We start from the raw sequence: 27,622 nt of genomic DNA, 5'->3' as shown, positions 1-27,622 counted from the left end.
TGCCAAACACTTGCCCCCTCTGAGACTCATTTTTAAGGTCAAAGAGATACGTTCTGCATTTCATTGTTTTATGCTTTCCCAGTGAATGAGCAGAAGGATGAGAACTGATAAAAACAGGTGATACTAAGCCAGCTTGCTTTGAACCTCGACTGGATACTCCAGAAAGGTCAGTTGCACAGGCCGTTGATTCAGCTGCCCTGTTTGCTGCAATAAGCTGCTATACATTCATTGCAGTGCAGCATAGAACTGTGCCTCCTGTCTGGGGCAAGGAATTCTGCAGCTTCATCAGGAGATCTGATTCTGCCTTGCCTTCAGAGAGGTTCTATATATATAGCTGATATTGTAAAAACATTTTAAAGTTTCTTCTTTTTTTACCTGTGTGTGAGAACAAAGAATTACCAGAGGATTGGTAGCAGCTGTGTACCTTTTCTTTATTATTTAAAAAGCAGAACAACAAGGGGGACAAAGAAAAAGAGGCCTTCCATCACTGGTTTACTCCTGAAATGTCTGCAACAGCCAAAGCTGGGCCAGGCTGAAGCCAGGAGCCCAGAACACCATCCAGGTCTCACATGCGGGTGGCAGGGGCCCAAGGACTTGAGGCATCATCTGCTGCCTCCCATGATGTGCATTAAAAGAAAACTGGATTGGAAACAGAGTAGCTGGACTCAGACCAGACACTCCAGCAATGTGTGTGAGCATCTCAAGTGGTGGCTCCATGATCTGCACCCTAAAGCCCAGCCTGACCTTTCTTTTTGACATTTACTCAGAGATCTGTATGTTCTTAACTTTGTTCCTGTCTAAACTCTCTTCCAGTGGTTTCTTGTGAGATGTTCTCTGACAGGCTTTTCAGGAATTTGATTATTGTTCCTTGCTGTGATTTTCTTTGTGTTTATATACTTGAAAAGGGGGCTCACTGAATATCTTGAGTCTGTTTTTTTATTAGATCTGGAAAATGTTTTGTCACTCACCCCCTTCCCCATTCCAGTTATGCAATTGTTAGGCTGATAGTACAATTATTGTCCTGTGATTCTGTTCTCCTTTTTCTTTTTTTTCTTTCCCCATGCCCTTCTCTTTTCTCTTTCTCCCTTCCTCTCATCCTGTCACCTCTTTACTGTATTTATTTGAGTACTTTTAAAGATTTGTTTATTTGAAAGGCATAGTTACAGAGAGAGGGAGAAACAAAGAGATCTTCCATCTGCTGGTTTGCTCCCCAAATGGCCACAATAGCTGGAGCTGTGCTAGGCTAAAGGCAGGAGCCTGAAATTCCATCTGGATCTCCCACATTGAGTGGCAGTGGCCCAAGTACTTGGATCATCCCCCACTGCTTTCCAAGTCATATTAGCAGGGAGCTAGAGAAGTAGAATAAGCAGAATGACCAGTACTGTAACCGGCGCCCATATGGGATACCTGCACTGCAGGTGGCAGCTTAAACTCTCTATACCACATCACCAGCCCCCTTTTGAGTAATTTTATTGCTGTGCCTTTGGATTTTGAACTTTTCTTCTGCAGTATTAAATACACTATTAATCCCATCCTGTGATATTTCCATTTCAGATATTATTTTTTAATACTAGTTGTTCTTTTTCTTATGTTTATGCTTCTCTCTTTATATGGTTCTCTTTAAATGCTTGAACCTATTAATTTTTTTTAAAGATTTATTTTATTTATTTGAAAGAGTTACAGAGAGAGGTAGAGACAGAAAGAGGTCTTCCATCAACTGGTTCATTCCCCAGATGGCCGCAACAGCCAGAGCTGAGCTGATCCGAAGCCAGGAGCCAGCAACTTCTTCCGGGTCTCCCATGTGGGTGCAGGGGCCCAGGGACTTGGGCCATCTCCACTGCTTTCCCAGGCCACAGCAGAGAGCTGGATCGGAAGAGGAGCAGCCGGGACTAGAATCAGTGCCTATATGGGATGCCAGTGCTTCAGGCTGGGGCTTTAACCCACTGAGCCACAGTGCCAGCCCCTGAACCTATTTTTAATAGCAGTTTTAGGCCAGTGTCACGGCTCACTAGGCTAATCCTCCGCCTGTGGCGCCGACATTCCAGGTTCTAGTCCCGGTTGGGGTGCTGGATTCTGTCCCAGTTGCTCCTCTTCCAGTCCAGCTCTCTGCTGTGGCCTGGGAAGGCAGTGGAGGATGGCCCAGGTCCTTGGGCCCTGCACCCGCACAGGAGACCAGGAGGAAGCACCTGGCACCTGGCTCCTGGCTTCGGATCGGCGCAGCGAGCTGGCCGTAACACACCGGCCCTAGCTGTAGCGGCCACTTTGGGGGTGAACCAGTGGGAAAAAAGGAAGACCTCTGTCTGTCTGTCTGTCTCTCTCTCTCTCACTGTCTAACTCTGCCTGTCAAAAAAAAAAAAAAAAAATAGCAGTTTTAAAGTCCTCATGGTTAATTCCATTATCTCTTCTTTTTTAAGACTGTTTTAATTAACTTATTTCACTCTGATTTCAGGTCACATTTTCTTTTTTCTTAATATATATATTAGTTTTTGATTAGATGGTAGACATTGTTAATTTTGTATTGTTGAGTGATGGAATTTGTTTTCTGTTTATTTTAAAGAATTTTGGACTTCTAATAGGCAGTTGCATTACATGTAGATCAATTCCATCCTTTTGAAGTTTGTTTTAAATTTTATTAGGAAACATCTAGAGTATCATTTGCTTTAGGGCTTGTTTAGATTTATTACTAAGGCATGAATTTTCTGAAGTTTCAGTCAATTCCTGGTATTTCAATGAAAAAGACTTTTCTAGTCAGAGTCATCTTTCCTAGTACCATGTGAACTCTGGGAATTGTTCAGCTTACAGATATCCATATATTCTTTGCTTTACCTTGTGGAGTTGAAACCTGCATGTCCAGCTTAGTGCTTGGCCACAGACTCAAATGGATCCAAATACAGATTTCTGCAAGTTTACATGTGTTACTCCCGCTTCTCTGGTGTCCTTGCAGGCGCTTTTTGAATTTTCCTCCCTGCACCAGTCTGAAAAGTGCCTCCAGGCAGAAAGCCAGGGGAGTTCAGGTCTTACTTCATTTCTTTTGCATCTTTTGGAAACCACAGTCCTACCACTGCCTGTTGTCCCATGTCTGAAAATAGTTGTTTCATATGTTTTGTCTGGTGCTATAGCTCTTTACTGTAGGATAAAAAGTCCATAACTAGTTAATTAGGCCATTGAAACTTATTTCTTAGGTTTTATTTTTTTCCTTGCTTTTTTTGTTTTGTTTTGTTTTGTTTTTTTTGACAGGCAGAGTGGACAGTGAGAGAGACAGACAGAGAGAAAGGTCTTCCTTTTCCATTGGTTCACCCTCCAATGGCCGCTGTGGCCGGTGTGCTGCGGCCGGCGCACCGCGCTGATCCCATAGCAGGAGCCAGGTACTTCTCCTGGTCTCCCATGGGGTGCAGGGCCCAAGCACTTGGGCCATCCTCCACTGCACTCCCTGGCCACAGCAGAGAGCTGGCCTGGAAGAGGGGCAACCGGGAAAGAATCCGGCGCCCCGACCAGGACTAGAACTCGGTGTGCTGGTGCTGCAAGGCATAGGATTAGCTAGTGAGCCGGCCAGTCTTCCTTTTCCACTGGTTCACCCCCCCACCCCCAATGGCCGCTGCGGCCGGCACACCACGCTGATCCGAAGCCAGGAGCCAGGTGCTTCTCCTGGTCTCCCGTGCAGGTGCAGGGCCCAAGCACTTGGACCATCCTCCACTGCACTCCTGGGCCACAGCAGAGAGCTGGACTGGAAGAGGAGCAACCGGGACAGAATCCGGCACCCCAACCAGGACTAGAACCCGGTGTGCCGGCGCCACAGGCGGAGGATTAGCCTACTGAGCTGCAACACTGGCCTTATTTCATAGGTTTTATTTTTAACCTTTTAAAATAACCATGGAGATTAAAAAACAAAGTTTGTATTCCATTTATTTTCTCTAGCAAGTTGATCCTTACAGAGTGTATTACTAATGCCTGCCTGTTAAATTTAACACTTTCATTCAACTACCTGTATGCTAATTATTTTATTTTATTTTTTAATATTTATTTATTTGTTTGAAAGGCAGAGAGACAGAGACAGAGAAGGGGGGAGAGGTAGAAAGAGAATCCTCCATCTGCTGGTTCACTCTCAAAGGGCCACAACAGCTGGGAGCTTCATCTATGTCTCCCAAGTGGGTGGCAGGGACTTGTGCCATCTTCTACTGCTTTCCCAGGTGCAGTAGCATGGAGCTGGAACAGAAGTGGAGCTGCCAGGACTTGAACCAGTGCCCATAAGGGACGCCGATATTGCAGGCAGCGGGTTAACTCACCACGCCACAGTACCAACCCCTGTATCCTAATAATTTTCAAGGTGACAATTTACATAATTCAACTATAATACAATAATACACAAAATAGTATAGAATTATGATGTGATTTTTTGGCAAGTAAAATAACATTTACATGATATTAAACTTGTGAGTGAACACTTCAAAAAATACATGTTATTTAAATTACAGTTTTGCAAAGCATAGAGTTCATGATTATAGTTATAAGACAACTATTGGTTATAATCATCTTGTTTTCAAACACTCTTAGAAATAACATGAACAGACTAATGATTGATGCCTAGTGAAAGATGATCTTCAGTAAAATAAAATGTTTGGCGGTAGTCTATAAACTGTGGTGTAGTGGGTAAAAGTCACCATTTGGGATGCTGGCATCCCTTATGGGCATCAGTTCATGTGTCAGCTGCTCCACTTGTGATCCAGCTCCCTGCTAATAGCCTTGGAAAAGCAGCAGAGGATGGCCCAAGTGTTTGAACTCCTGCACCTACATGGGAGACCTGGAAGAAACTCCTGGCTTCAGCCTTGCCCAGCCCTGACCATTGGCAGCCATCTGGGGAGTGAACCAGTGGATAGAAGATCTCTCTCTCTCACTTCCTCTCTGTAACTCCGACTAAATTAATTAATTAATTAATAATTAAATCTTTCTTTAGACAAAGTCAAGTAGTCCTATAGACTTAGGTTGAAATCTACATGATTTTTGCTGTGTAGCCTCTGTTGTTCCCTTAATCGTCTTAATGGAAAAGAAAACAAAAACCAAAATACAACACTTGGTGTAATAGTCCTACATCCATAGGCTGTTTTTATCATGCTTGTTAATTTTTGCTCTTTCTTTTTTGTTTTTCAGATTGTCAGTATTTAAACAGACCACACCATGCGTGAGTACAAGCTAGTGGTCCTTGGTTCAGGAGGCGTGGGAAAGTCTGCTCTGGTAAGTTAGCCCACTAACTGTAACTAATTTGTATAATACAAGAAGAATGCTCACATTTGCTTGCTTTCTAGTCTAGTCACTAAAGAGAAAAGGTGGCATTATTTTCATTGGGTGGTGTTTGGCCCACAAAGGACAGGGAGTCAATCAGCAAGCACAGATGGGTAGTCCTGTGGTGGTGGCTCATTTATTCTTTCACTTACCACATATTTATTGTCCACCTTATATGTTGAGCGCCAGTGATCGTGCTTCAAAGAGGAATGAGATTGTTCTCATTTTTAAGGAATTAACATTGCAGTTGGGGAACATATTATTTCAGATTCTAGTGGAATAAGTACTCCCCTGCCTCCACCTCCGACTTAAGTGGTATGAAAGTTATTTTGTGCACACATGCTGTATTCATTCAGTAAATAATTACTGAGTTTCTACAGTGTCAGACTGCAGGGTCACAACAGTGAACAAAAACATCCAGTCTCTTATGGGGCTTACATTATAGTGGAGGAGATGTAATAAATACACAAAGGACTACTTGGTTATAATTGTGCGAAGGATACGCTGAAAGAAAAATACAGATCATTCAGAGAGAACTGTGACAAGTGGGCCTAAATTAGTATTTGAACAACTGAGTAAAAGGTCAGTGTAAAGCTGGGACCGGAGGGAACAGAGTAGAGTGGAAGGAAATGAGGAGAGGGAGAAACAGGGTCCAGAGCATAACCTGAAAGCCATGTAAGAACTTCAGACTCATTCCACATAACAGTGAGAAGACGTTAAAGGTAGAGTTTTTTTGGGGGGTGGATGGTGATAACAGAGCTGGATATTTGTTTTTAAAGAGATCACTTTGTTCTGTGTTGAGTAATCTAGGGGAGAAAGGTAAAGTTGATGTGGGTGACAGATTGAGAGTTAACACAGCACACCAGATTATTGTTATGGAAGCCTAGATGAAGGTCATGGTGGTGAACAAGATAGATGTAGGTGATTTGAGGGTTAATAGGTGGTAGAGGTGATAAAACCTAGTGATGGATTGAAATAGAGGCTAGAAGAGAGGAAGCCCTAAGAGATGATTCCCTGGTTTCTAGTTTGAGGTACTCATTGTATGAATGGATTGAGAAAAAGAAGGTAAACACTAGAAAATGAAGACATTAAAGAGGCAAAAATCAGAGTCGTGTCCAATTTTGTGTACTTGTGAGATTTTCAAGTAAATGCATCAAATTAAAAAATGGTTCTTCAAGATAAGAGCCTAAAGAGAAGCCTGTGATAGAATTTTGGATACCATCAATTTGTTGATGGCATTTAATTGCATGAGAATTATATTGCTGTTAGGAATTTAAACTAGTGTCTCTGTAGAGATTGATTGAGGATGTCTTTTTGAAATGCATATAAATTTCAACTTAACAATTCCCTTTTGGGAAATTTACTCTGCGTACAAGTTCATATGTGCAAATTGATAATGGTCAAGGATAATGACAAGAGTTTGGAAACAACCTAAATGCCTACCATAAGGGACTAATTAAACTCATTTAATTGATAATTCATGGTAAAATACAATATAGCCATTATTAAGAATACTGCCGGCGCCGTGGCTCAATAGGCTAATCCTCCACCTTGCGGCGCCGGCACACCGGGTTCTAGTCCTGGTCGGGGCGCCGGATTCTGTCCCGGTTGCCCCTCTTCCAGGCCAGCTCTCTGCTATGGCCAGGGAGTGCAGTGGAGGATGGCCCAGGTGCTTGGGCCCTGCACCCCATGGGAGACCAGGAAAAGCACCTGGATCCTGGCTCCTGCCATCGGATCAGTGCGGTGCGCCGGCTGCAGCGGCGGCCATTGGAGGGTGAACCAACGGCAAAGGAAGACCTTTCTCTCTCTGTCTCTCTCTCTCACTGTCCACTCTGCCTGTCAAAAAAAAAAAAAAAGAATACAAAAGCTCTACATATATATACTTACAGGTAATGAAATCCAAGATGTATTATTTAAAGAGAGAAAAACTACCAGTGAGACTACCATTTGTGTCTTTTTTTTTTCTTTAAGGTGGGGGCTGAGGGGTGCTACCCATAAAATAGGTACACTATCTCTGCAAGGTTAAGTAAGCTATCAAGAATGCCGATTGCTTTCTTGGGAGTTAGCTTGAGTAGCTGGGACAAGGGTAGCGAGTTGGTATAGTTACCACCACATAACCTTTTAAATTTGGAGCTATGTCCATGAATTACCTTTTCAAAAGTAAATGAGACAATTTTCGTTATCTGTGGGAATGAATGAGATTGTCTAGGGAGAATCAAGAGGGAGAAGAGTCCAAGGCTGAGCTCCGATTACCTCTCAACCGTTAAGAGACTAGGTAGGGTTGCAAGATCCAGCAGAGAAGGTATCTTGTACTGTACTTGAGTGTCAAAGATACATATTTATTTGAATTCTCAGTAGAGAGACGACTGGGAAATGGGGAGAGAGATGGACCTAATAAAGGCAGCAGCTTCATTCAGATGATGGTGCCATAATCATACTGGAGTGGGCTGAAGAATAAAGAACTGAGGAATTGGAAGTACTACTAAACAGTTGAAGACATTTGATTGTAAGCGAGAACAGAAAAGACAGCAGATGGTGGAGGAATCCACGAGGTTGTTATGTTTTTGTTTTGGTATTAGAGATGCTAGAGTGCATTTGTATGCTGGAGGCAATAATTTAGTGATGATATAGGAAGAAGAAGGAGGGCATCCAGTATGAAAGTAAAATCACAATCCAGAATAAAGAGGAGTAGTGAAATGCTTACTATTAGTAAGAAACAAGACAAGCATGACTGTTCATTTTTGCAAGGCTCCTTAATGGCTGACTTAAACTTGAGTTCTGCTTCTTCATTCTTCTTGGGTTAGCACCATGTTCTGTGCCCTTTAGAAAACTCGACTGTTAACTTAATGAGTGTATGTTAGTATTATTAGAGAAATTGCTTGACCTCAGGGACCCTCTTCCTGGACTATATTTTGAGAACTTCTGCTCAAATCTATAACATATTAGGAAGCTATTGTAGACTAACTTTCCGTATTTAAATTATGGGCTATACTAAGAAGATACAGTGATTTGAATCCTTGATAAAAATTATGTTTTTGATGTGATTCTTTGCTTTCAGCATTAGGAACTCAGTAAGAGAAGGAAGTTTGGAGTTTACTGCCTTCAAGTTAATCTATTTAGCTCAAGCTCAAATAGTGTATAGAATATTCCTCTGAGTAATTTAACTTTAGATAAACTTAGTCCATGTTCTTACCTTTGCTTTTAGTCAGTACTGTACCAGACTTTGTTTTAAAGCTGTTTATGAAATGTCTCACAGTTACTTTGTGACTTCTTTTCATTTACTGAGTGATATAGTTTCTACTGTGTGCCTACATAAATCTTAGAGATAAAAGTATAGTAGTTCCGCCTTATCCTTGGGGGAGATATTCCAAGACCCCCAGTGGACACCTGGAACCAGGAGTAGACCCAATTCCATTTTTTTCTGTTTCTTCCCCTATATACATGCATTTGATAAAGGTTAATTTATAAATTAGACACAGAGAAAGGTTAAGAACAGTATTCTATTTCTGAGTATGAAATTTGAATGTGATTATAAATGAAAAATGATTGGTTCAGTCTCCAGAATAAAATAGGCATTAAATAAATTTAAATCCCACTCCCCCCTCTGGCTAAACTTTAAAATTTAGAACCTTTGGAATTGGCTCTATGGTATAGCACCTGCAGTGCCAGCATCCCATATGGGTACCGGTTAGAGTTGCTTCACTTTGGATCTAGCTCCCTGCTGTGACCTTGGAAAGCAGTGGAAGATGGCCCAAGTGCTTGGACTCCTGCACCCTCGTGGGAGACCCAGAAGAAGTTCCTGGCTCCTGGCTTCAGATTGGCCCAGCTCTGGCTGTTGGCAGCCATTTGGGTAGTGAACCAGTGGATGGAAGACTTCTTTTTCTCTGTGACTCTCCCTCTGTAACTCTGCCTCTCAAATAAAGAAATAAATCTTAAAAAAAAAAAATAAGTGATTTTACATGTGTGTGTTTAGTATAATTTCATTTAATTTTTGCAGTTTTGTGAGATTAAGTAACATTCAAAGGGCTTTTCTTGTAAGTCCTTAACTTTTTTTCTCTTTTCTCCCCAGACAGTTCAGTTTGTTCAGGGAATTTTCGTTGAAAAATATGACCCAACGATAGAAGATTCCTACAGAAAGGTAAAAGTGAAACTTGTATACACGTTTACAGTACAGTAGTTTCTTATGACTTAAAACTTGATCCATGGAGCTGCTTTTTAAAAACGTCTTGAGAAATGATACAGATATTCTATATCCATTTTAAGTTGCACCTAGACAAAATATTAAGGAATGCTAGTTAAATAACTCCATGTTCTATTACTTATTAGTAATTTGTTCTTTAATGTCAGCATTTCTAGTTACATATAAATGGTACATTTTTTTTTTTCTGGATATTGATTTATTTACCGTTACCAAGATGTCAGACAGATTAAAACACTCCTAAAGGTAGACTACATAAGAAACAAATGTGAGGGATTTTCAGATTTGCTAAGTGTGCTGTCTAGTTCATCCAGGTGGTTTATGTATGCTTTTGTTTGCCTCTCACTCAGCCATTTCATAAAAGTTAATCTGAAGAAAATTAACCACAGTGTAAAAAATTCTTGTACATAAAATGTAAATTTGGTTTGTTTAGATACCAAGCAGTTCTGCATTTATTTGTGAATTAATTTACCATTTTTTCTCTGACTATAAAGCATGGTTCATTTTTTAAATTTATTTTTGAAGAAATACAAATTTCATAAGTACAACTTTAGGAATGTAGTTAGTCTTCCTGCTATACCCACCCTCCCACCCACACTCACACCCCTCTTCCTCCTCCCTCTCCCCTTGCCAGTCCCATTCTCCATTAAGATTCATTTTCAATTAACTTTAGTACATAAATTTTTGACAACTAGTTGTTAACAAAAATCAAGATCATTTTTATGCTTGAAGTTATCCAGTCAGTGAGTGAAAGTTTTGTCAAGGCCGGCACCACAGCTCACTAGGCTAATCCTCTGCCTGCAGCACTGGTACCCCGGGTTCTAGTCCCAGTTGGGGCGCCGGATTCTGTCCCGGTTGCTCCTCTTCCAGTCCTGCTCTCTGCTGTGGCCCAGGAAGGCAGTGGAGGATGGCCCAAGTGCTTGGGCCCTGCACCTGCACGGGAGACCAGGAGAAGCAACTGGCCCCTGGCTCCTGGCTTCAGATCAGCACAGCACGCCAGCTGCAGGTCACCAGCCGTAGCAGCCATTTGGGGGGTGAACCAATGGAAAAGGAAGACCTTTCTCTCTCTGTCTCTCTCTTCTCTCACTGTCTAACTCTGCCTGTCAAAAAAAAAAAAAAAAAAGTTTTGTCAAAATGCACAGAATATATACAATATCAAAAGAAAACCTCAATGTAAGCTGTGGGCTTCTCTTGATAATGATGTGTAGATGTGGGTGCCTCAGTGGTGACAAATGTGCTACTCAGCACAGGTTGTTAACAGTGGGGGAGCTGTGTGTGTGTCCAGGTAGTATATACACAAGAAATCTCTACTTTCCCCTCAATATTGCTGTGACCCAAAATCTGCTGTCAAAAATGGTCTCTTGGGGCTGGTGCTGTGGCGTAGTGGGTTAAACGACCACCTGAGGTGCTTACATCCCATATGGGCACCATTTGAGTCCTGGCTGCTCCACTTCTGATCCAGCTCTCTGCTATGGCCTGGGAAAGCAGTAAAAGGTATCCCAAGTCCTTGGACCCTTGGACCCACGTGGGAGACCTGGAAGAAGCGCCTGGCCCCTGTCTTCAGAGCAGCCCAGCTCTGGCCGTTGCAGCCATTTGGGGAGTGAACCAGCGAATGGAAGCTCTCTCTCTCTCTGCCTCTGCCTCTCTGTAACTCTGCCTTTCAAATAAATAAATCTTTTTTTTTTTTTTTTTTTTTTTGACAGGCAGAGTGGACAGAGAGAGAGAGACAGAGAGAAAGGTCTTCCTTTGTCGTTGGTTCACCCTCCAATGGCCGCTGCGGCCGGCGCACCGCGCTGATCCCATAGCAGGAGCCAGGTACTTCTCCTGGTCTTCCATGGGGTGCAGGGCCCACGTACTTGGGCCATCCTCCACTGCACTCCCTGGCCACAGCAGAGAGCTGGCCTGGAAGATGGGCAACCGGGACAGAATCCGGCGCCCCGACCGGGACTAGAACCCGGTGTGCCAGCGCTGCAAGGTGGAGGATTAGCCTAGTGAGCCGCGGCGCCGGCATAAATAAATCTTAAAAAAAAAAAAAGAAAAAGAAAAGAAAATAGTCTCTGGGGCTGGTGCCGTGGCGCACTAGGTTAATCCTCCACCTGCGGTGCTGGCATCCCATGTGGGCGCCAGTTCTAATCCCGGTTGCTCCTCTTCCAGTCCAGCTCTCTGCTGTGGCCCAGGAGGGCGGTGGAGGATGGGCTAGGTGCCTGCACCTGCGTGGGAGACCAGGAGGAAGCGCCTGGCTCCTGGCTTCAGATTGGTGTAGCTCCGGCCGTGGCAGCCATTTGGAGGGTGAACCAACAGAAGGAAGATCTTTCTCTCTGTCTGTTTCTGTCTCTCACTGTCTATCTGTCAAATAAATAAAATTAAAATTAAATAAAATAAGTCTCTGAAAGAAAAAACATAGATAATTGATTTTGACAAAAAATAATATTTTATTGTAAGGCAGTCTAGAATTGTGGAAAATCTTAATTTTATTTCTAAGCATGAGTGGTAGAAAAAACCATGTTAATGAAAGACTAATAGCCAAGAATATACGATAAGTAAGTAAATAGATTAAACCTGCATTTCAACAAATAGGGAAGGATTGCTTTGTTAGGTGTTTTTAGAGTGTATTTTTATTAGTGCTATACCTTTTGTTAAATTAAATTCATCAAGCAGTGCTGACTAAGCAGTTTTACTGTCTTCAAATTGGAAACAGAATTGTGCTGTAGTTTCATTGAGAAAGTACTGAACTGATTCGTTAGTCATTGACTGTGTCCAGTTACAGATTTTGCAGGTCACAAAAAAACACTTGCACCATACACCAGTGGCACTGCTCACCAGTCCTCTGGTACAGAGGCAGAGTTTAAAATAGCCTGTAGATTAATACATTTATTTTTAGAAGACAGGGTTGTTTTTCTGGAATTTTCCCAATAGTAAGTTGCTGGTTAAATTTCTACCTACAAAGCAAGATCTGTACCTAAAATACTAAAGGACTAACTTTTCTTAATCCCTTCTTTATTAAAAGTTTTTCACATGGTCGAAAGTTGATCTTTTTTAGGCCAACCTTCTTTTTTATAAGACGAGGAAAGTGCAATACTGTGTATAAAGTTTCACCTTTACACAGGGTTTTTCTAAAGAGATGCCTTTTTCTTAGTCTTAAAGAATGTTTAGATTGTGTTGATTAGTTTATATTTTCTGTTCCCTTTTAAAGTCAGAGTTTCATATGAATTAGATTTTGTGCATGCTTTAGTAAAATTTTAACTTGAATGTGGTGAGTTGGCAAATTTTTTTTACTTCAAAATTGTCTTGTGTGGAGCCTGGCATTGTGACATAGTGAGTTAAGCCGTCACCTGCGATGCCAGTATCCCATATGGGCACTGGTTTGAGTCTCCATTGCTCTACTTCCGATCCAGCTCCCTTGCTAATGCCCCTGGAAAGCAGTGGAATATGGCCTATGTGATTGGGCCCATGCACACTTGTGGGAGAGCTGGAAGAAGCTCCTGACTTACACCTGACCCAGCCCTTGCTGTTGTGGCCATTTGGGGAATGAACCAGCAGATGGAAGATATCTGTGTGTGTGTGTGTGTGTGTCTCTCTCTTCTTGGGGCCAGTGCTGTGGCACAGCCCTGGCCTGAAGCACCGGCATCCCATATGGGTGCCATTTCTAGTCCCTGCTGCTCCTCTTCCAATTCAGCTCTCTGCTATGGCCTGGGAAAGCAGTAGAGGATGGCCCAAGTCCTTGGGCCCCTGCACCCATATGGGAAACCCAGAAGAAGCTCCTGGCTCCTGGCTTCGGATCGGCACAGCTCTGGCCATTGCAGCCATCTGGGGAGTGAACCAGCAGATGGAAGACTTCTCTCTCTGTCTCTACCTCTCTCTGTAACTCTGTCTTTCAAATAAATAAAATAAATCTTTAAAAAAAAAAAAAAAAAGCTTCTTGCTTCTTGTGTGCCTTTTGAGCCATTTAGTGAGTTTTTAATATTGTATTCTGTGGAGAAGTTATAAATATACATATTTGTATACTTTTTTCCTGTTAGAACTGTATCTGTTTCTTGCCGTTTTTCTTAAATTCCAAAGAATGATCATTTACTTCTTTTTTTTTTTTTTTTTTGGACAGAGTGGAGGATAGTGAGAGACAGACAGAAAGGTCTTCCTTTTGCTGTTGGTTCACCCTCCAATTGCTGCCATGGCTAGCGCGCTGCGGCCGGCGCACCGCGCTGATCCGATGGCAGGAGCCAGGTGCTTCTCCTGGTCTCTCGTGCGGGTGCAGGGCCCAAGCACCTGGGCCATCCTCCACTGCACTCCCTGGCCACAGCAGAGAGCTGGCCTGGAAGAGGGGCAACCGGGACAGAATCCAGCGCCCCGACCGGGACTAGAACCTGGTGTGCTGGCGCCACTAGGTGGAGGATTAGCCTATTGAGCCGCGGTGCCGGCCAATCATTTACTTTTTAATAACAACAAATGAGAATCATTACAGTGGTGGGAAAATAGCTACACCCAACAGTAACTATCCTGGCTTCTATAATATTAATAGAATGTTGTTGAGCCCCCTGTTTATTATAGTACCATGTTCATCCCAGCCTGTACAGCAGAGTGCTCAAGAAAGGCTTTGTCATTGTCAGATATTTTGAATGAAGAGGTGGGAGCAAAAAGAATGAGTTTCTGATGTTCCATTTTCATGTTGTCTTTTTTTCTACTCACAGCAAGTTGAAGTAGACTGCCAACAGTGTATGCTCGAAATCCTGGACACAGCAGGGACGGTAAGGATGTTCTGTCTTTCTTTGATAGCTGTTAATTTGTGAACAGGTTTTTTCAGAATTGCTGAATAATTCCCAGTAAAAATAATAATTCTGATTATGAACAAATTTTGTGAATGTAGGTCATCTTAAATTCTGTGTGTATGAAATTCGCTGTGATGTATTCAGTGCCACATATTGAGTTCACCTGTAGAATCTGTGTTGGTTTCTTCTCTTCCTATTGGAGTAGAGAGTGTGATCATCAATGCTTTAGAATATAGTTATTTTACATCTAGAGTGTTAGTTAAGATAGGCACTTCTGTGAATGTCAGTCGTCTCTGTCTCCCTCCCTCAGCCCCCACCACCTGTAGTCCCCTGGTTTCTCAGAGAGGCCTGTGTCCCTGCAGCTTCTCAGATGCTCTGCCTGTTTCCCCTCAGGCATTTTCGCTTGCTGTTCCCTGTGCCTGGGAGGCTCTTCTCTGCACGCCACAGAGCTCTCTCCTTCGCCTCCTTCAGATCCTCCTCAGCTATTACCTGTGAGGCCTTCTCTGATCATGGTCTTCTAAACTATGACCTGATGTTCCCTCTTGCCAAAGAGACTCGTCTCCTCCTCCCATGCTTTATTTTTCCGTGTAGTATTTGTACAACCATCCTGCATATTTTTATACTTTGTTTTTGTTGCTATTCAGAGATTTTTACCTCTCTCGTTCACCATCCTTTCTCTAGTGCTACAGCAGTGTCTGGCACATACAGGGGCCTCTGGATATTTATTTAATGGATGAATCTCATAGAATGTCCTTAGGGTGAGGCCGGCACTATGGCAGAGAAGGTTAAGCCTCTGCCTGCAGTGCCGGCATCCTAACAAATGGGTGCTGGTTCAAGTCCCTGCTGCTCCACTTCCCATCCCGCTCCCTGCTAATGTACCTGGGAAAGGATCAGAGGATGGCCCAAGTGTCTGGGCCCCCATACCCACTTAGGGGACCCAGAAAAAGCTCCTGGCTCTTGACTTCAGCCTGGCCTAGCCCCAGCCCTTACAGCCATTTGGGGAATGAACCAGTGGATGGAAAATACCTCTGTGTCTCCCTCCTTCTTTCTTTGTATCGCTGCCTTTCAAATAAACAAATAAATATTTAATAAAAAAAAAATGTCCTTAAGGAAGAGGTGGGCATTCTCAGTAGGGGGTAACACCAACCATGTTGGTACCGTAAGGCCTTTTTTAAAATTGGATTTTCAGAACTAAGTTGCCTATATGTATTTATTCTTTTAAAAATAAATAACAGAAAATATTCTATCAAGAGTACATAGGAATATTGATGCTAGTATTTGTAACAATTCTATTTGTGTTTTATATATTTTGTCGTTTATTACGTATTTAAGTATTTAGATGATGGCACAATTTATTTAGTTACTGTAATGATGCTATCCTGGAACATAGTTTATAAATGAAAATTCCAGGAAACCCCCAGTTTTAATACCTTTCTCAGAAAATGCACTGCCAATAGCGTAGAATACTTAGCATAGTCCTTTGGCACACCTAAGACTCAGGATAACGAGTGGTAGTGTAGCAGACTTCCTGAAATCCACAGTGACTGCATCAGCCAGGGTAGAACAACTAACTATTTCAGATGTTGTATACAAAATAGAGGTAATGATGATGGGAAGCCAGAAAGCCAAGGCAGGAAACCCTTCAGAAACATTGTGGAGTAAGGCCTTCTTTTATATGCAGGACTCCCAAAGATGTGACGGTATAAAACATAGAGTTACAAATACCCAAAATATACTTGTATATGTTTTAAATATGTTACCATATTTGCTTTCTTAATGCTTTGTATAAAGTATCCAGTTTATGCAATTCTGTTTTATACTAATATTTATAATTATATAGTAGTGATAATTGCCAAATAAGAAGAAATAGACTTAAAACAGCACTCTAATTTGATGTGACTGTAGCTCCGGGACTAAATGTTAACAGTAGTGAATCTGACTGAAGGACATGGATAGTCCTTGCAGTGTTCTCACTTTCTCGAAGTTTTAAAACTGAGAATACATGAACACATTCTTACCAGAAGAATCGGTTTGCCAATAAGTGTTCGAGATTGCCTGTGCTGGATGATTAAGTCACAGTTGAGGACTGAGTTTATGCTTCCGATTGTTTTCACTTGGGCCGTGGTTATGTCATGAGCTTCCAAGCAAAATTAAGATATGTATATATAAAAAAAGAATTAGCTACAGTTCTTCTAAGTCACAGAAAGCAGATTAAGATGGAAATTCCTTTTAATCCTATAGTTTTGTTATCACTGTTTCTGTTCACCTTGGTAGGGAACAGGAACATTGACCTCAATTACTAGAAACTATGTATTCCATTTTGTGTTTCTGTCATAATAGCATGTGATTTAAAAGGGAAAAATAACTAGCTTACTTTTGATTATTCTGTTATATTCAAGAGCTTTATACTTTTATAATTACGCATGTTTTCTTATAGGAACAATTTACAGCAATGAGGGATTTGTATATGAAGAATGGCCAAGGGTTTGCACTGGTATATTCAATCACAGCTCAGTCCACGTTTAATGACTTACAGGACCTGAGGGAACAGATTTTACGGGTTAAAGACACAGAAGATGTAAGTATTTTTTTCTCTAAGAAACATAGTGCTATTTTTCTTCAGCGAAATAAAAATTTTTCTGTTTACTCTATCAGTAGGGGATTTGGAAGGTATCTTCCACATGCCAAAAGGTCCCTGAAGCAAACAAAATTCATAAAGCTTCCAGAATTAACTTGCAAATTATATGCTAAGGTGTTTGTAAAATGAGGAGATATATGATTAAGTGCTCATTATGCCATGTAGGTAAAACATACAATAAAGAAAGAAAAAGAGTATTTCACAGAGCACAGCAGGTTAAACCTCTGCCTGCAGTGCTGGCATCCCTTATGAGTGCTGGTTTGGGTCCCGGCTGCTCCACTTCCCATCCAGTTCCCTGCTACTGTGCCTGGGAAAACAGCAAAAGATGGCCCAAGTGCTTGGGATCTTGCCACCGACATAGGGAGACCTGGATAGAATTCCAGGCTCCTGACTTCAGCCTGGCCCAACCCCAGCCATTGTAGTCCTATCTGGGGAGTGAACCAGCAGATGGAGGATCTATCTATCTCTCTCTCTCTCTCTCTCTCTCTCTCTCTCTCTCTCTCTAACTCTGCCTTTCAAATAAATAAGCAAATCTTAATAAAAGTACTTTGAGTAAGAAGTGAGACTCCACTCTGCAGTCCTACGTGTAAAGGAGCCACCTTAATGTATTCTAGTAATTCACTGTGAATTACAACAAACCAGTGATGTCATTCAATTGTGTATTTGTCAAATCATTTACGTGACTTCAATAAAATGGTAAACTTGCTCACTGCAGAAAAAAAAAAAAAAGTAGGACTTGAGCTTTGGAAGCTGCTAGTTACGGCAGAAACAGTGGTCAGGCCAGCGCCGCAGCTCAATAGGCTAATCCTCCGCCTGTGGCGCTGGCACCCCGGGTTCTAGTCCCAGTTCGGGCGACAGATTCTGTCCCGGTTGCTCCTCTTCCAGTCCAGCCCTCTGCTGTGGCCCGGGAAGGCAGTGGAGGATGGCCCAAGTGCTTGGGCCCTGCACCTGCATGGGAGACCAAGAGAAGCACCTGGCTCCTGGCTTTGGATCAGCGCAGTGGCCATTTTGGGGGGTGAACCAATGGAAAAGGAAGACCTTTCTGTCTCTCTCACTGTCTAACTCTGCCTGTCAAAAAAAGAAACAGTGGTCAAAGAACACTGAACAGTATTAAGAGCCGTAATGGTATATTCTTTCTATTTCTATTCTATTGATAGAGTTTTTGCTTACATGCAGATTTTTCCCCTTGTAATTATGTGAAAGCATTTAATTAGCTGGATTTTTTTTTTTTTTCCAAATCAATAATCTTTTATTGCATTATTAAAATACCACAAGACACAATCTGGATTCTTGTTTCTGCAGCCGGATAACTTTTAGGTCTTATTCATCAGCCTGTTGAACTGTTCCTTTTTCAGAGACATAGATACCATCCAAAAATTTTCTGATATCTTTATTTTTAACTGTTGTTGCCTGCTGAATCAAAGCAGCTGAATTTGAAACAAGTTCAATGTCATTTCCTTCAAGCACTAATTCATCTTTCTGGGCTTGAGACACTGAACAGGCAACACCTGGCCTCATCCGAACCCTTCGGATGTACTTTTCACCCAAGAAATTTCTAATTTCAACAAGAGACCCATTCTCTTGAATAACCACGTTGATGGGGAAGTGAGCATACACTGACCTCATCTTGTATCGGAAGCCCAGTGTAACCCCCTTGATCATATTCTGTACGTGACTACAGATCGTGCGAACAGTTGCCAGTTCCTTTCTATTTCCCCACCATTTGTCAACCCGGAGCCTCTTCTTTTTCTTTCCCAGGAGACTGAGTTCCACATTGATGTGGTTGAAGTCCTTCCGCAGGGTTCCTCTGGGCCCCTTCACAATGACTGTGCGCCCCTTCAGACTGATGTCGACATTTTCTGGGATGTCGACCGTCTGATTGCTGAGAATGGTCTTCATTCTCGCAGTAGATGCGGCAAAGAGAGCAGCTGGATTTTTTAAAATTTAATTTTGCTTTGGAAATTTTGTCTAAATTAAAAATAACATTTTTGCCAAGATGAAATATATAATTCATGTTTACCTCAGTTTTGAACAGCAAAGAATTTTCTTTTCGGTTGTACAAATTAGGATATACAGTTTCAGCTGTTTTTGTGTCTTCTCTCCAATTATTAATGAGAGCATATACATATGCTCATGACCTTGACTTAGTAATATTGTTGGTGGAAGGGCTTTACACCATTGACTCATAACCAACTGTGACCTAATGAGTACTTTTCTTCCTTTCCATGACTAAGAAAGTTGTTTTCATAGGCAATTATTTGCAAGTCACTGAGCCCTAGTTATGTTAATCCCTCTATCCTGTATGATAAACTAAAAAAGATGGATTTGAAGATGTCTGATGGGTTTAGTCTAATTTGTGACAATTGCCCATTCCACCAGGTCTCTCCTAAATTCTTTCCTTTGTATAGTGTTCATCACCTTACAAACAAATGACTTTGTTTTCTTGACACCCTTTTACTAAGAAAGTTAATAAACTTTGTTTTGGCTGCCTATTTTACTGGAAATAGGAAGTCATAACTACATGTAGCTGAGCATCTGTGATACGGAGTAAAAAAGGAATACATAACTGCTTTCTGGCTTTATTTTTATTGTTCATCTTTTTTAACTCCTCAATTATAGACAGGTCTTCAAATCTACGTCTAGAATAGATGTTAAATGTAGATAGATATAGGACCTGTTTCTATGTTGGTCTTGGCATTGCTTGAGCGTTTGTTTTGTCTGTGAGATGAAGCACTTAAGTCAGGTCCAATGAACACATTCTCTGTATTGCAAGAAGTTTCTTTCCTTTTCAGAGTTTTCTACTTGGTATTCATCTATCACAAATAGTCAGCATGAGAATTTGGGGATTATATTCCTAAAATAATTTAGCATATGACTGCGATAGGATCTCTTCCATGTTTTTTGATATTTACCCTTTCCCCCCAACATACATATATATAATTACTACAATACAATATATATATATGCATACATACACACACAACACCTTTTTATGAGGGTACTTGGCAAACCTAATAATCCTAATAAATTTCAGTTAGTGGCAGATAATTGGTTATTTGTAAGAAGAGAGCAAGTAATAAGTATTTCATTGCTCATTTTATGTTTCTTCTTTCCCATAGGTTCCAATGATTTTGGTTGGCAATAAATGTGACCTGGAAGATGAGCGAGTAGTTGGCAAGGAACAGGGCCAGAATTTAGCAAGACAATGGTGTAACTGTGCCTTTTTAGAATCTTCTGCAAAGTCAAAGATCAATGTTAATGAGGTAACCTACAGCTGCTGGGCAGCACAAATAAGTGCCTTTTTATTTTCCTTGGCTTTAATTAACACCTAAAAATTTTTTAAGAAAACGTTTTGTTCTTCTAAGCAATTGTGTTTCTGTCACTTTGTACAAAACACTAATTATTTCTAGAAACCTTATTCTTAAACTTGCATAGGATCATTTTGATGGCTATAATGAGGACACTTCAATTTTTTTGTCAAGAAAGTTAAAGAATTTGTATAAAATCCTGATAAGCCTCTAAATGATTTGCCAGAAGGTGGTGTTTCAGAACTGTCATATCACCCTGTATTGTAGTAATTATCTGTCTAGATGCATGTAAATGGGTTCTAAAGTCAAGTAAAGAAACACAGCAAGCAAAGTAGTTTATTATAAGAAGTTTTTGTTGCACAAAATGATGTTGCTACCTTTGGAATCACAAGATTTGGTGTTCTGAATCTTGCCGTGCCTTTGGTGCGTGATGCAAAGAAAAGGAATTTGTGAGAGTGTGGACATGTAACTGGAATCCACTCAGACCATTAGAGCTGATAGAGCAGCTGCATAAACTCTGTGTGTGTCCGTGTGTCTGTGTGTATCCATCCGTCCCTGAGTTAAACACTCCACTATCTTGACAGCGTAGCTATAGACAGAAATGCTTAGCAAGTAAGCTGCACGTCTGGGTGTAAACGGCCTGTTTTCTGGGGTCCTAAAATTTAGTGCAGTTCTTAACTGCCCCCATCAATCAAGGGTCCTTTTCCTTTTGTTAACTTTACTGTGCACCTTGTTTAAAAACAAAACAGACTGGGTTTTTTCTTTCCTTTTCTGTTGCCTGTGTGCTTGTCATTTGTGGCATCATTAGAATGGGCCAGAGTTCATATTATTTAGGGCACAGGTGAGAGAAGAGCAGATTTGGTTATCAGAGTTCTGTGATTTTCTTGCTGTCCTCTCTGATCTGTGATTTTGTAGATCCCTTTTCCTTCATTGATAATTGTAGACTATTACCTGACTTTTAAAATGGCCAGGTTACCTTAGGTGCCTGATAGAAAACACTTAAACATGCTAGATACAAATCATATGTTTTACAAAACCATTTTTAAAAACTACATAAAAATAAGAAATTAACAGATTTAACTTCTTCAGGAAATACTTACTGAGTACATACTATGCATATGGTACTGTATTAGACACCCAGGTAACAGGTGATATTCATCCGGACAGATACGCCCCTGCCCCCAGGAGGTTTACATCCTAATAGGGAGAACGAGACCTGCCACTGCCAAGCAGATGAAAGGAAATACGGAATATGCTTCCACCTCCATTTTCTCTTTTGTAGGATTACAGTTTGCTACAGCTTATTTTGAAAGATGTGGTTAATAATAAAGTTTTAATTTTTAATATTTTTTTTTAAATTTTAACTTTATTAAAGAATGCATTGAGATTGGTAGAACGTGCTTGGGTTTTGGAGCAGTCGTGTGAGGACACGCTACAGGATGATTGGCTGCAGGAATCGGTTCCTTACTAGGTTGATGCAGGCTCTGCACCTGGGACCTCTCCCTTGGTAGGCAGAACACCACGGAGAGGAACTTTTCCTCACCTTGTAGTGTCCCGTGTTTGTAGAAGCCTGCATGCCACTAACCCTCCTCTGAATTGCAATTGCCAATACAGCACAGCTGTTTTTTCATAGCAGTCTTGTTAAAGTTGACCTTTGACATGACGAGTTTTTATGAAAATAGATGGAAAATAATAAAATGAAATATATTAACCATCTTAAGAATCTTTACTGTTTTAGAAAACACACCAGCTTCAAGATAGAAATTCTTGAGTATAATAATTTGATTTTTTAAATGTTTTTCTCTTTATAGCCTGATAATCCAGCTATTGGATTCCTTTGATAATTAAGAGTTCCTTAGTTTAAGCATTGTAAATGTTTATGTGATTTCTAAATGCCTGAAGCTAGAGGGATTTATACTTTCCCAAGATTCCAGTCCTGGCCTCAGATTGGAAAATAGGCAGGACATACTGCTTTGCCAAAAAGCCCTCTAATTCTGAGAGATGTGTGTTTTAACCATACCACTTAAGTATGTTCTAAAAAAGTTATAACAGAGTCACATCAGTCTTAATCAAGAATTAATTGTTCTTTGCTATAGGAATAGTAATTGGAATCAAGACATCCCAATTTAGGAGTGGGATAGGGATTGAGAAACTCTATTCTGTGTTCCCTTCAGATTTTTCTGTAGTTCAGAGAGATGAGGAAGAACGTAGGCTGGGGACTTTCAGCATTTCTAACCAGATATTATAGTTCCAACTTGCTCTCATCACTGAACCATCTGCTGCTGTGAGGTAGGCAATGTTTCCCAAAGAAATCATTTAGAATAATACTACAAAAATTAGTTACCTCTCTGTTATAGTATATACCAGACTGGAAACTGAGTAGCATAAAGAAACCAAAATAGAAACTATATGTGCTTTTTTTATTAACTGTTTTAGTTTGTCTTTTTATTATTTTTCATATTATAGTTTATACATTGAGCCTAGGAAACCGATGAGATTCCATTCATGGCCTCTACACAGTAAATTGATGCAAGCATCAGAGTTGAAAAACAAACTACCATTTTGCTTGTATATTTTTTGTTTTCAGCCTTTTCTTAGAAATAAGATAATTAGGAGTTAAATGGTACTTTTAAGTTTTACTCAAAAGACTTAAGCATAATTAAAAGTTTGTTTACCCTTCATCCAGGTTCACCAGTTGTTAAAATTTTGCCACATTGCTAGAAATCACACACATTTACTCCTTAAATATTTTAAAAAGTATATCCTCAGATCAAAATCTTCTCTTATATAACTACAAAACAATTATTGAATGAGGGAAATTGACATTGACCCGATCTGTGTTTGGTATACAAGCATATTCAGAGTTTGCCAGTTGTCCTTATGCCCCTTAGAGCCAGTACATTTCCAAAATCCACTTCTGCAAAAGCACTGTTTATTCTAGATGAGTAAAGGGTGTCTGTGATATTTGATTTTATTCCAAGTCACTAGTAAATGAGTGTTTGCATTTCATAGCAAAAAGCCAAGTTCAACTGATACATTTTATGTCTCAACACTTTGGCATACCCAGTGCTATGAAACTATATAAACATCTCAGAATTAAAATAATCTGCTTTTGGGAAATAAATAGCATTATATTTTTATCTGATACTTTACACTTTTCATCCAAATGATTTATTAGCAGATAACCTTTGTTACTTCAAGGAGCAGTAGACTTTTGCTATTTTTAGCTTTAACCAAACCAAATTAATATCACTAAAATAGGGCAAGCAAAAAATCAAGGGCCTGGTCTACATGTGACACCTCAGAAGGGGTACAACTATCATTTTTGTCCTGTTCCAACTAAAAATGTATAACCTCAGACAAGGTGAGGAGACTTCTGTAACACCGCTAGCCTTTGTTTCTCAGATATGACAGTATCCTGAAAGACAAAGGCCAAGGAACTGTTCAGATTGAAGGAGACTAAGGTGACAGGAAATGAAAATCAGTGTGTGGTCCTGGTTGGATCCTCTCCCTATGAGGGAAATTACTATAAAAGATATTTCTGGGACAGTTGACAAAAATGGGATTTTCACTGTCAGGCAATGCCAAATAATGTATTAATGCCTAAATGTCTTGAATCTAATAAATTTAATATGGTTATGTAAGAGCACATCCTTGTTCTTAGGAAATACATAGTCAACTACTCTCAAATGGTCCAGAAAATAAGGGTGTGTGTGTGTATGTGTGTGTGTGTGTGTGTGTGAGAGAGAGAGAGAGAGAGAGAGAGAAAATAAAAGTGGCAAAATGGGCCAGCGCCGCAGCTCACTAGTCTAATCCTCCGCCTACAGCACCAGCACACTGGGTTCTAGTCCCGGTTGGGACGACGGATTCTGTCCTGGTTGCTCCTCTTCCAGTCTAGCTCTCTGCTGTGGCCCGGGAAGGCACAGGATGGCCCAGGTCCTTGGGCCCTGCACCTGCATGGGAGACCAGGAGGAAGCACCTGGCTCCTGGCTTCAGATTGGCGCAGGTCACCAGCCGTAGTGGCCATTTCGGGGGTGAACCAACAGAAAAGGAAGACCTTTCTCTCTCTCTCTCTCTCTCTCTCTCTAACTCTGCCTGTCACAAAAAAAAAAAAAAAAAAAAAGTTAATACCATCAGACTTAAAACTGGATTCTGGCTGGCACTGCCGCTCACTAGGCTAATCCTCTGCCTTGCGGCGCCGGCACACCGGGTTCTAGTCCTGGTCGGGGCACCGAATTCTGTCCCAGTTGCCCCTCTTCCAGGCCAGCTCTCTGCTGTGGCCAGGGAGTGCAGTGGAGGGTGGCCCAAGTGCTTGGGCCCTGCACCCCATGGGAGACCAGGAGAAGTACCTGGCTCTTGCCATCGGATCAGCGCGGTGTGCCGGCCGTAGCGCGCCAGCCGCGGCGGCCATTGGAGGGTGAACCAACGGCAAAGGAAGACCTTTCTTTCTCTCTCTCACTGTCCACTCTGCCTGTCAAAAAAATAAAAATAAAAAGAGTAGCAAAATATAGATCAGAATAATACTTAACAGAACCAAAGTTGTTCTTTGGAGCACAATCTGAAATGTTGGTTGACTAAAACTGATTTTTCATTTTTCTTTAACTTAGATATTTTATGACCTGGTCAGACAGATAAATAGGAAAACACCAGTGGAAAAGAAGAAGCCTAAAAAGAAATCATGTCTGCTGCTCTAGACCCGGAGTCAGCAGCAGCTCTGAGCCAGGTAAGATGCTAAAAGCAGAGCCAGATGCCTTTCTTATCTTCATAGTTTGGATTTGTCCCAATTTTAACCCCTTCCCATTTTACCTATTAGAGTATTTCTGGACTTTCGTAATTTGTATATGGGATACCTACTTGTAGATATGCTCATCTCTTGAATAATTTGCCTTCTGGTCAGGAGATTCTAAAGGGTGTGTGGAGCAAGGACCATGTCTGTTTTACTCACATTGTGTCCCCAGTGCCTGCTGCAGAATGGGTGCTCAAAATATGGCTTGAGTAAATAGATGCCTACCTAGATAATTCCCAAATACATGCTGAATTGAAGCAAAACAGTGATTCCTTTTGCAACAAAAAGGCGTAAGTGCACATTTGGTGAATTATATCAAAGTGAATACACCCATATATATCAATAGTAGTTATTTCTCCCCAAATGAACCTCATCCTGATTTCTAACACCATGGGTTAGTTTTGCCTATGAACTTTATATGTACTATGTTATTTTATGTCTGGCTTCTTTCACTCAAAAATACATTTTTAAGAATTATACTGAGCCGGCGCCGCGGCTCACTTGGCTAATCCTCTGCCTGCTGCACCGGCACCCTGGGTTCTAGTCCGAGTCGGGGTGTTGGATTCTGTCCCGGCTGCTCCTCTTCCAGTCCAGCTCTCGGCTGTGGCTTGGGAGGGCAGTGGAGGATGGCCCAAGTCTTTGGGCCCTGCACCCGCATGGGAACCCGGAGGAAGCGCAGCCATTTGGGGAGTAAACCAACGGAAGAAAGACTTTTCTGTCTCTCTCACTGTCTAACTCTGCCTGTCCAAAAAAAAAAACAATTATACTGGGCATACTCGCGTATGTATGTGCGCATGTGCATACATTTCTGATGGCTGTATATCTAGGAAGGGAATGACTGGGTAATATGCTAAGCATATAAACAGCTGCTACAAAGTTTCTCAAAGTGATCAGACCAGTTCATAAGTTTTACATCCTCCCCAAAATTGGTGGTGTATATCCTTTTTTTTTTTTTTTTTTTGACAGGCAGAGTTAGAGAGAGAGACAGAGAGAGAGTTATAGACAGTGAGAGATAGAGAGAAAGGTCTTCCTTCTGTTGGTTCACTCCCCTAATGGCCGCTACGGCCGGCACTGTGCCGATCCGAAGCCAGGAGCCAGGTGCTTCTCCTGGTCTCCCATGCGGGTGCAGGGCCCAAAGACTTGGGCCATCCTCCACTGCCCTCCAGGGCCACAGCAGAGAACTGGACTGGAAGAGGAGCAACCGGGACTAGCACCCAGCGCCCCAACCAGGACTAGGACCCTGGGTGCCGGCGCCACAGGCGGAAGATTAGCCAGGAGAGCCACAGCACCGGCCAATGGTGTGTATCTTTTTAATGAACAATATGTGCTGTCGTCATGTTCTAGTTTACCTGGTAGTGATTTTCTATCAGGTATAGATTGACTTCTTTCGAGAAACCATTTCATCTGTAGGCTTCCGAGAGGTAGTTGACTTTAAGTACCGTTTAAGTTTTCATTAATTGTACTGACTCATTGGAAAGAAATTAATGGCAGCATTTAAGGTGCTTATCAAGTGAAATCTGGCCCTGTGGGACATCTGTTTTAATTATGTATTTACATTCCCTAAACAGTTTCTAAGTCAACAATTTTGTAAATAACTATAAAAGAATATTTTCATGAAGTGAATTTGTGATGTAATTTGATGCTAATTATGTGAATATTAGTAAACTTGTTTGGGTTAGAAGAACATAAACTCTTGACACTTGAGAGTTGGTTACATGAGCTCTTCTAAGCTCTGGTAAGACTTAGTGGATTACCTCTGCCCGGAGCTCCACATTGGGCTTGCTGAGACATATGAGCGAATATCTTTGTTGGGTAATTGTAGGTGAGAGCAGAGAGAAAATGGGCGGGCAGGAGAAAAGGGCATGGGTGTGGCCTCGAAAGGCTTCTGGCCAAATGGTTGCTAACTTAAGCTTTTCGCGAAGCCTTGATTCAGGAACTTTAATCATTAGTTCCATGAAAGTGATTATTAAGATGGCTGGTGTGTGTGTGTTTAGGTAAGAGTGCAAAGGTAGAGAAAATGAGGGCTCCAGTTCCATTTCTTAAGTATATTATTTCATTCTCTTACAGTTGACTACTTATGATGCTGTTACCGTAGCCAACCCTAGTTTAATTTCCCAATCTCAGAAAATGTCCTTTTAGCTTATGTTAAAAGGAAAGGGTGCCACCTCCTGGTCTATTGTGATTTTTAAGATTTATTCATACACACCCAGCAGTGTGATGGCATATTGTGAGCTTTACCTTAGAGGAGAGAAATCTTCGCCTAGATCTAGTGATACGACTCTCATCCTGGTTGCGTGAATTCTTGGACTCTGGTTTGTAATCCGTCTTGTAATGAACTTACTGAGTAAGTCATTCAGATCTCAGTGGATGTTTGATAATCCCAAGTAATAGGTAATTTAGCCATTGGAATATTTGGCAATACATTTTCTTGTGGGTGTAAACTTGAAGTGCCATGTAGTTTCTGTACTTCTGAAAGTACTGAGATATGGGCCGGCACTGCGGCTCACTAAATTAATCCTCCGCCTGGGGCGCCAGCACACCGGATTCTAGTCCCAGTCGGGGTGCCGGATTCTGTCCCGGTCGCTCCTCTTCCAGTCCAGCTCTCTGCTGTGGCCTGGGAGTGCAGTGGAGGATGGCCCAGGTCCTTGGGCC

The 27,622-nt window shown here is 41.4% G+C and overlaps 2 protein-coding genes across 8 annotated transcripts in view; one reads left to right on the top strand and one right to left on the bottom strand.

Annotated features, from left to right (window-relative positions):
* The window catches only part of RAP1A (RAP1A, member of RAS oncogene family), an 89,884-nt gene that overhangs the window by 60,687 nt on the left and 1,575 nt on the right, over window positions 1–27,622 (top strand). For 4 of the 7 annotated variants that reach the window (XM_002715775.5, XM_017345982.3, XM_070077877.1 and 1 more), the window contains 6 exons: window positions 5,146–5,229; window positions 9,347–9,415; window positions 14,161–14,217; window positions 16,676–16,816; window positions 19,996–20,139; window positions 24,792–24,907. In XM_002715775.5, coding sequence (XP_002715821.1) covers window positions 5,173–5,229; window positions 9,347–9,415; window positions 14,161–14,217; window positions 16,676–16,816; window positions 19,996–20,139; window positions 24,792–24,878 — 555 coding nt within the window. In that variant the 5' untranslated portion in view covers window positions 5,146–5,172 and the 3' untranslated portion in view covers window positions 24,879–24,907. Of the gene's footprint in view, window positions 1–3,666; window positions 3,843–4,186; window positions 4,325–5,145; window positions 5,230–9,346; window positions 9,416–14,160; window positions 14,218–16,675; window positions 16,817–19,995; window positions 22,474–24,791; window positions 24,908–27,622 lie in introns of those variants that run through there. The other 3 variants (XM_070077878.1, XM_070077875.1, XR_011390525.1) reach the window with 3 other exon arrangements.
* LOC100351336 (large ribosomal subunit protein uL6-like) lies at window positions 18,096–20,002 on the bottom strand. Its single transcript, XM_051856159.2, has one exon. It carries the CDS (start codon window positions 18,773–18,775, stop codon window positions 18,197–18,199), a length of 579 nt encoding a protein of 192 aa, XP_051712119.1. The 5' UTR covers window positions 18,776–20,002; the 3' UTR covers window positions 18,096–18,196.

This window comes from Oryctolagus cuniculus, chromosome 7 (genome assembly GCF_964237555.1).
Source record: "Oryctolagus cuniculus chromosome 7, mOryCun1.1, whole genome shotgun sequence".
NCBI classification, from domain to species: domain Eukaryota; kingdom Metazoa; phylum Chordata; class Mammalia; order Lagomorpha; family Leporidae; genus Oryctolagus; species Oryctolagus cuniculus.
This window is presented reverse-complemented; position numbering and strand designations above follow the sequence as displayed.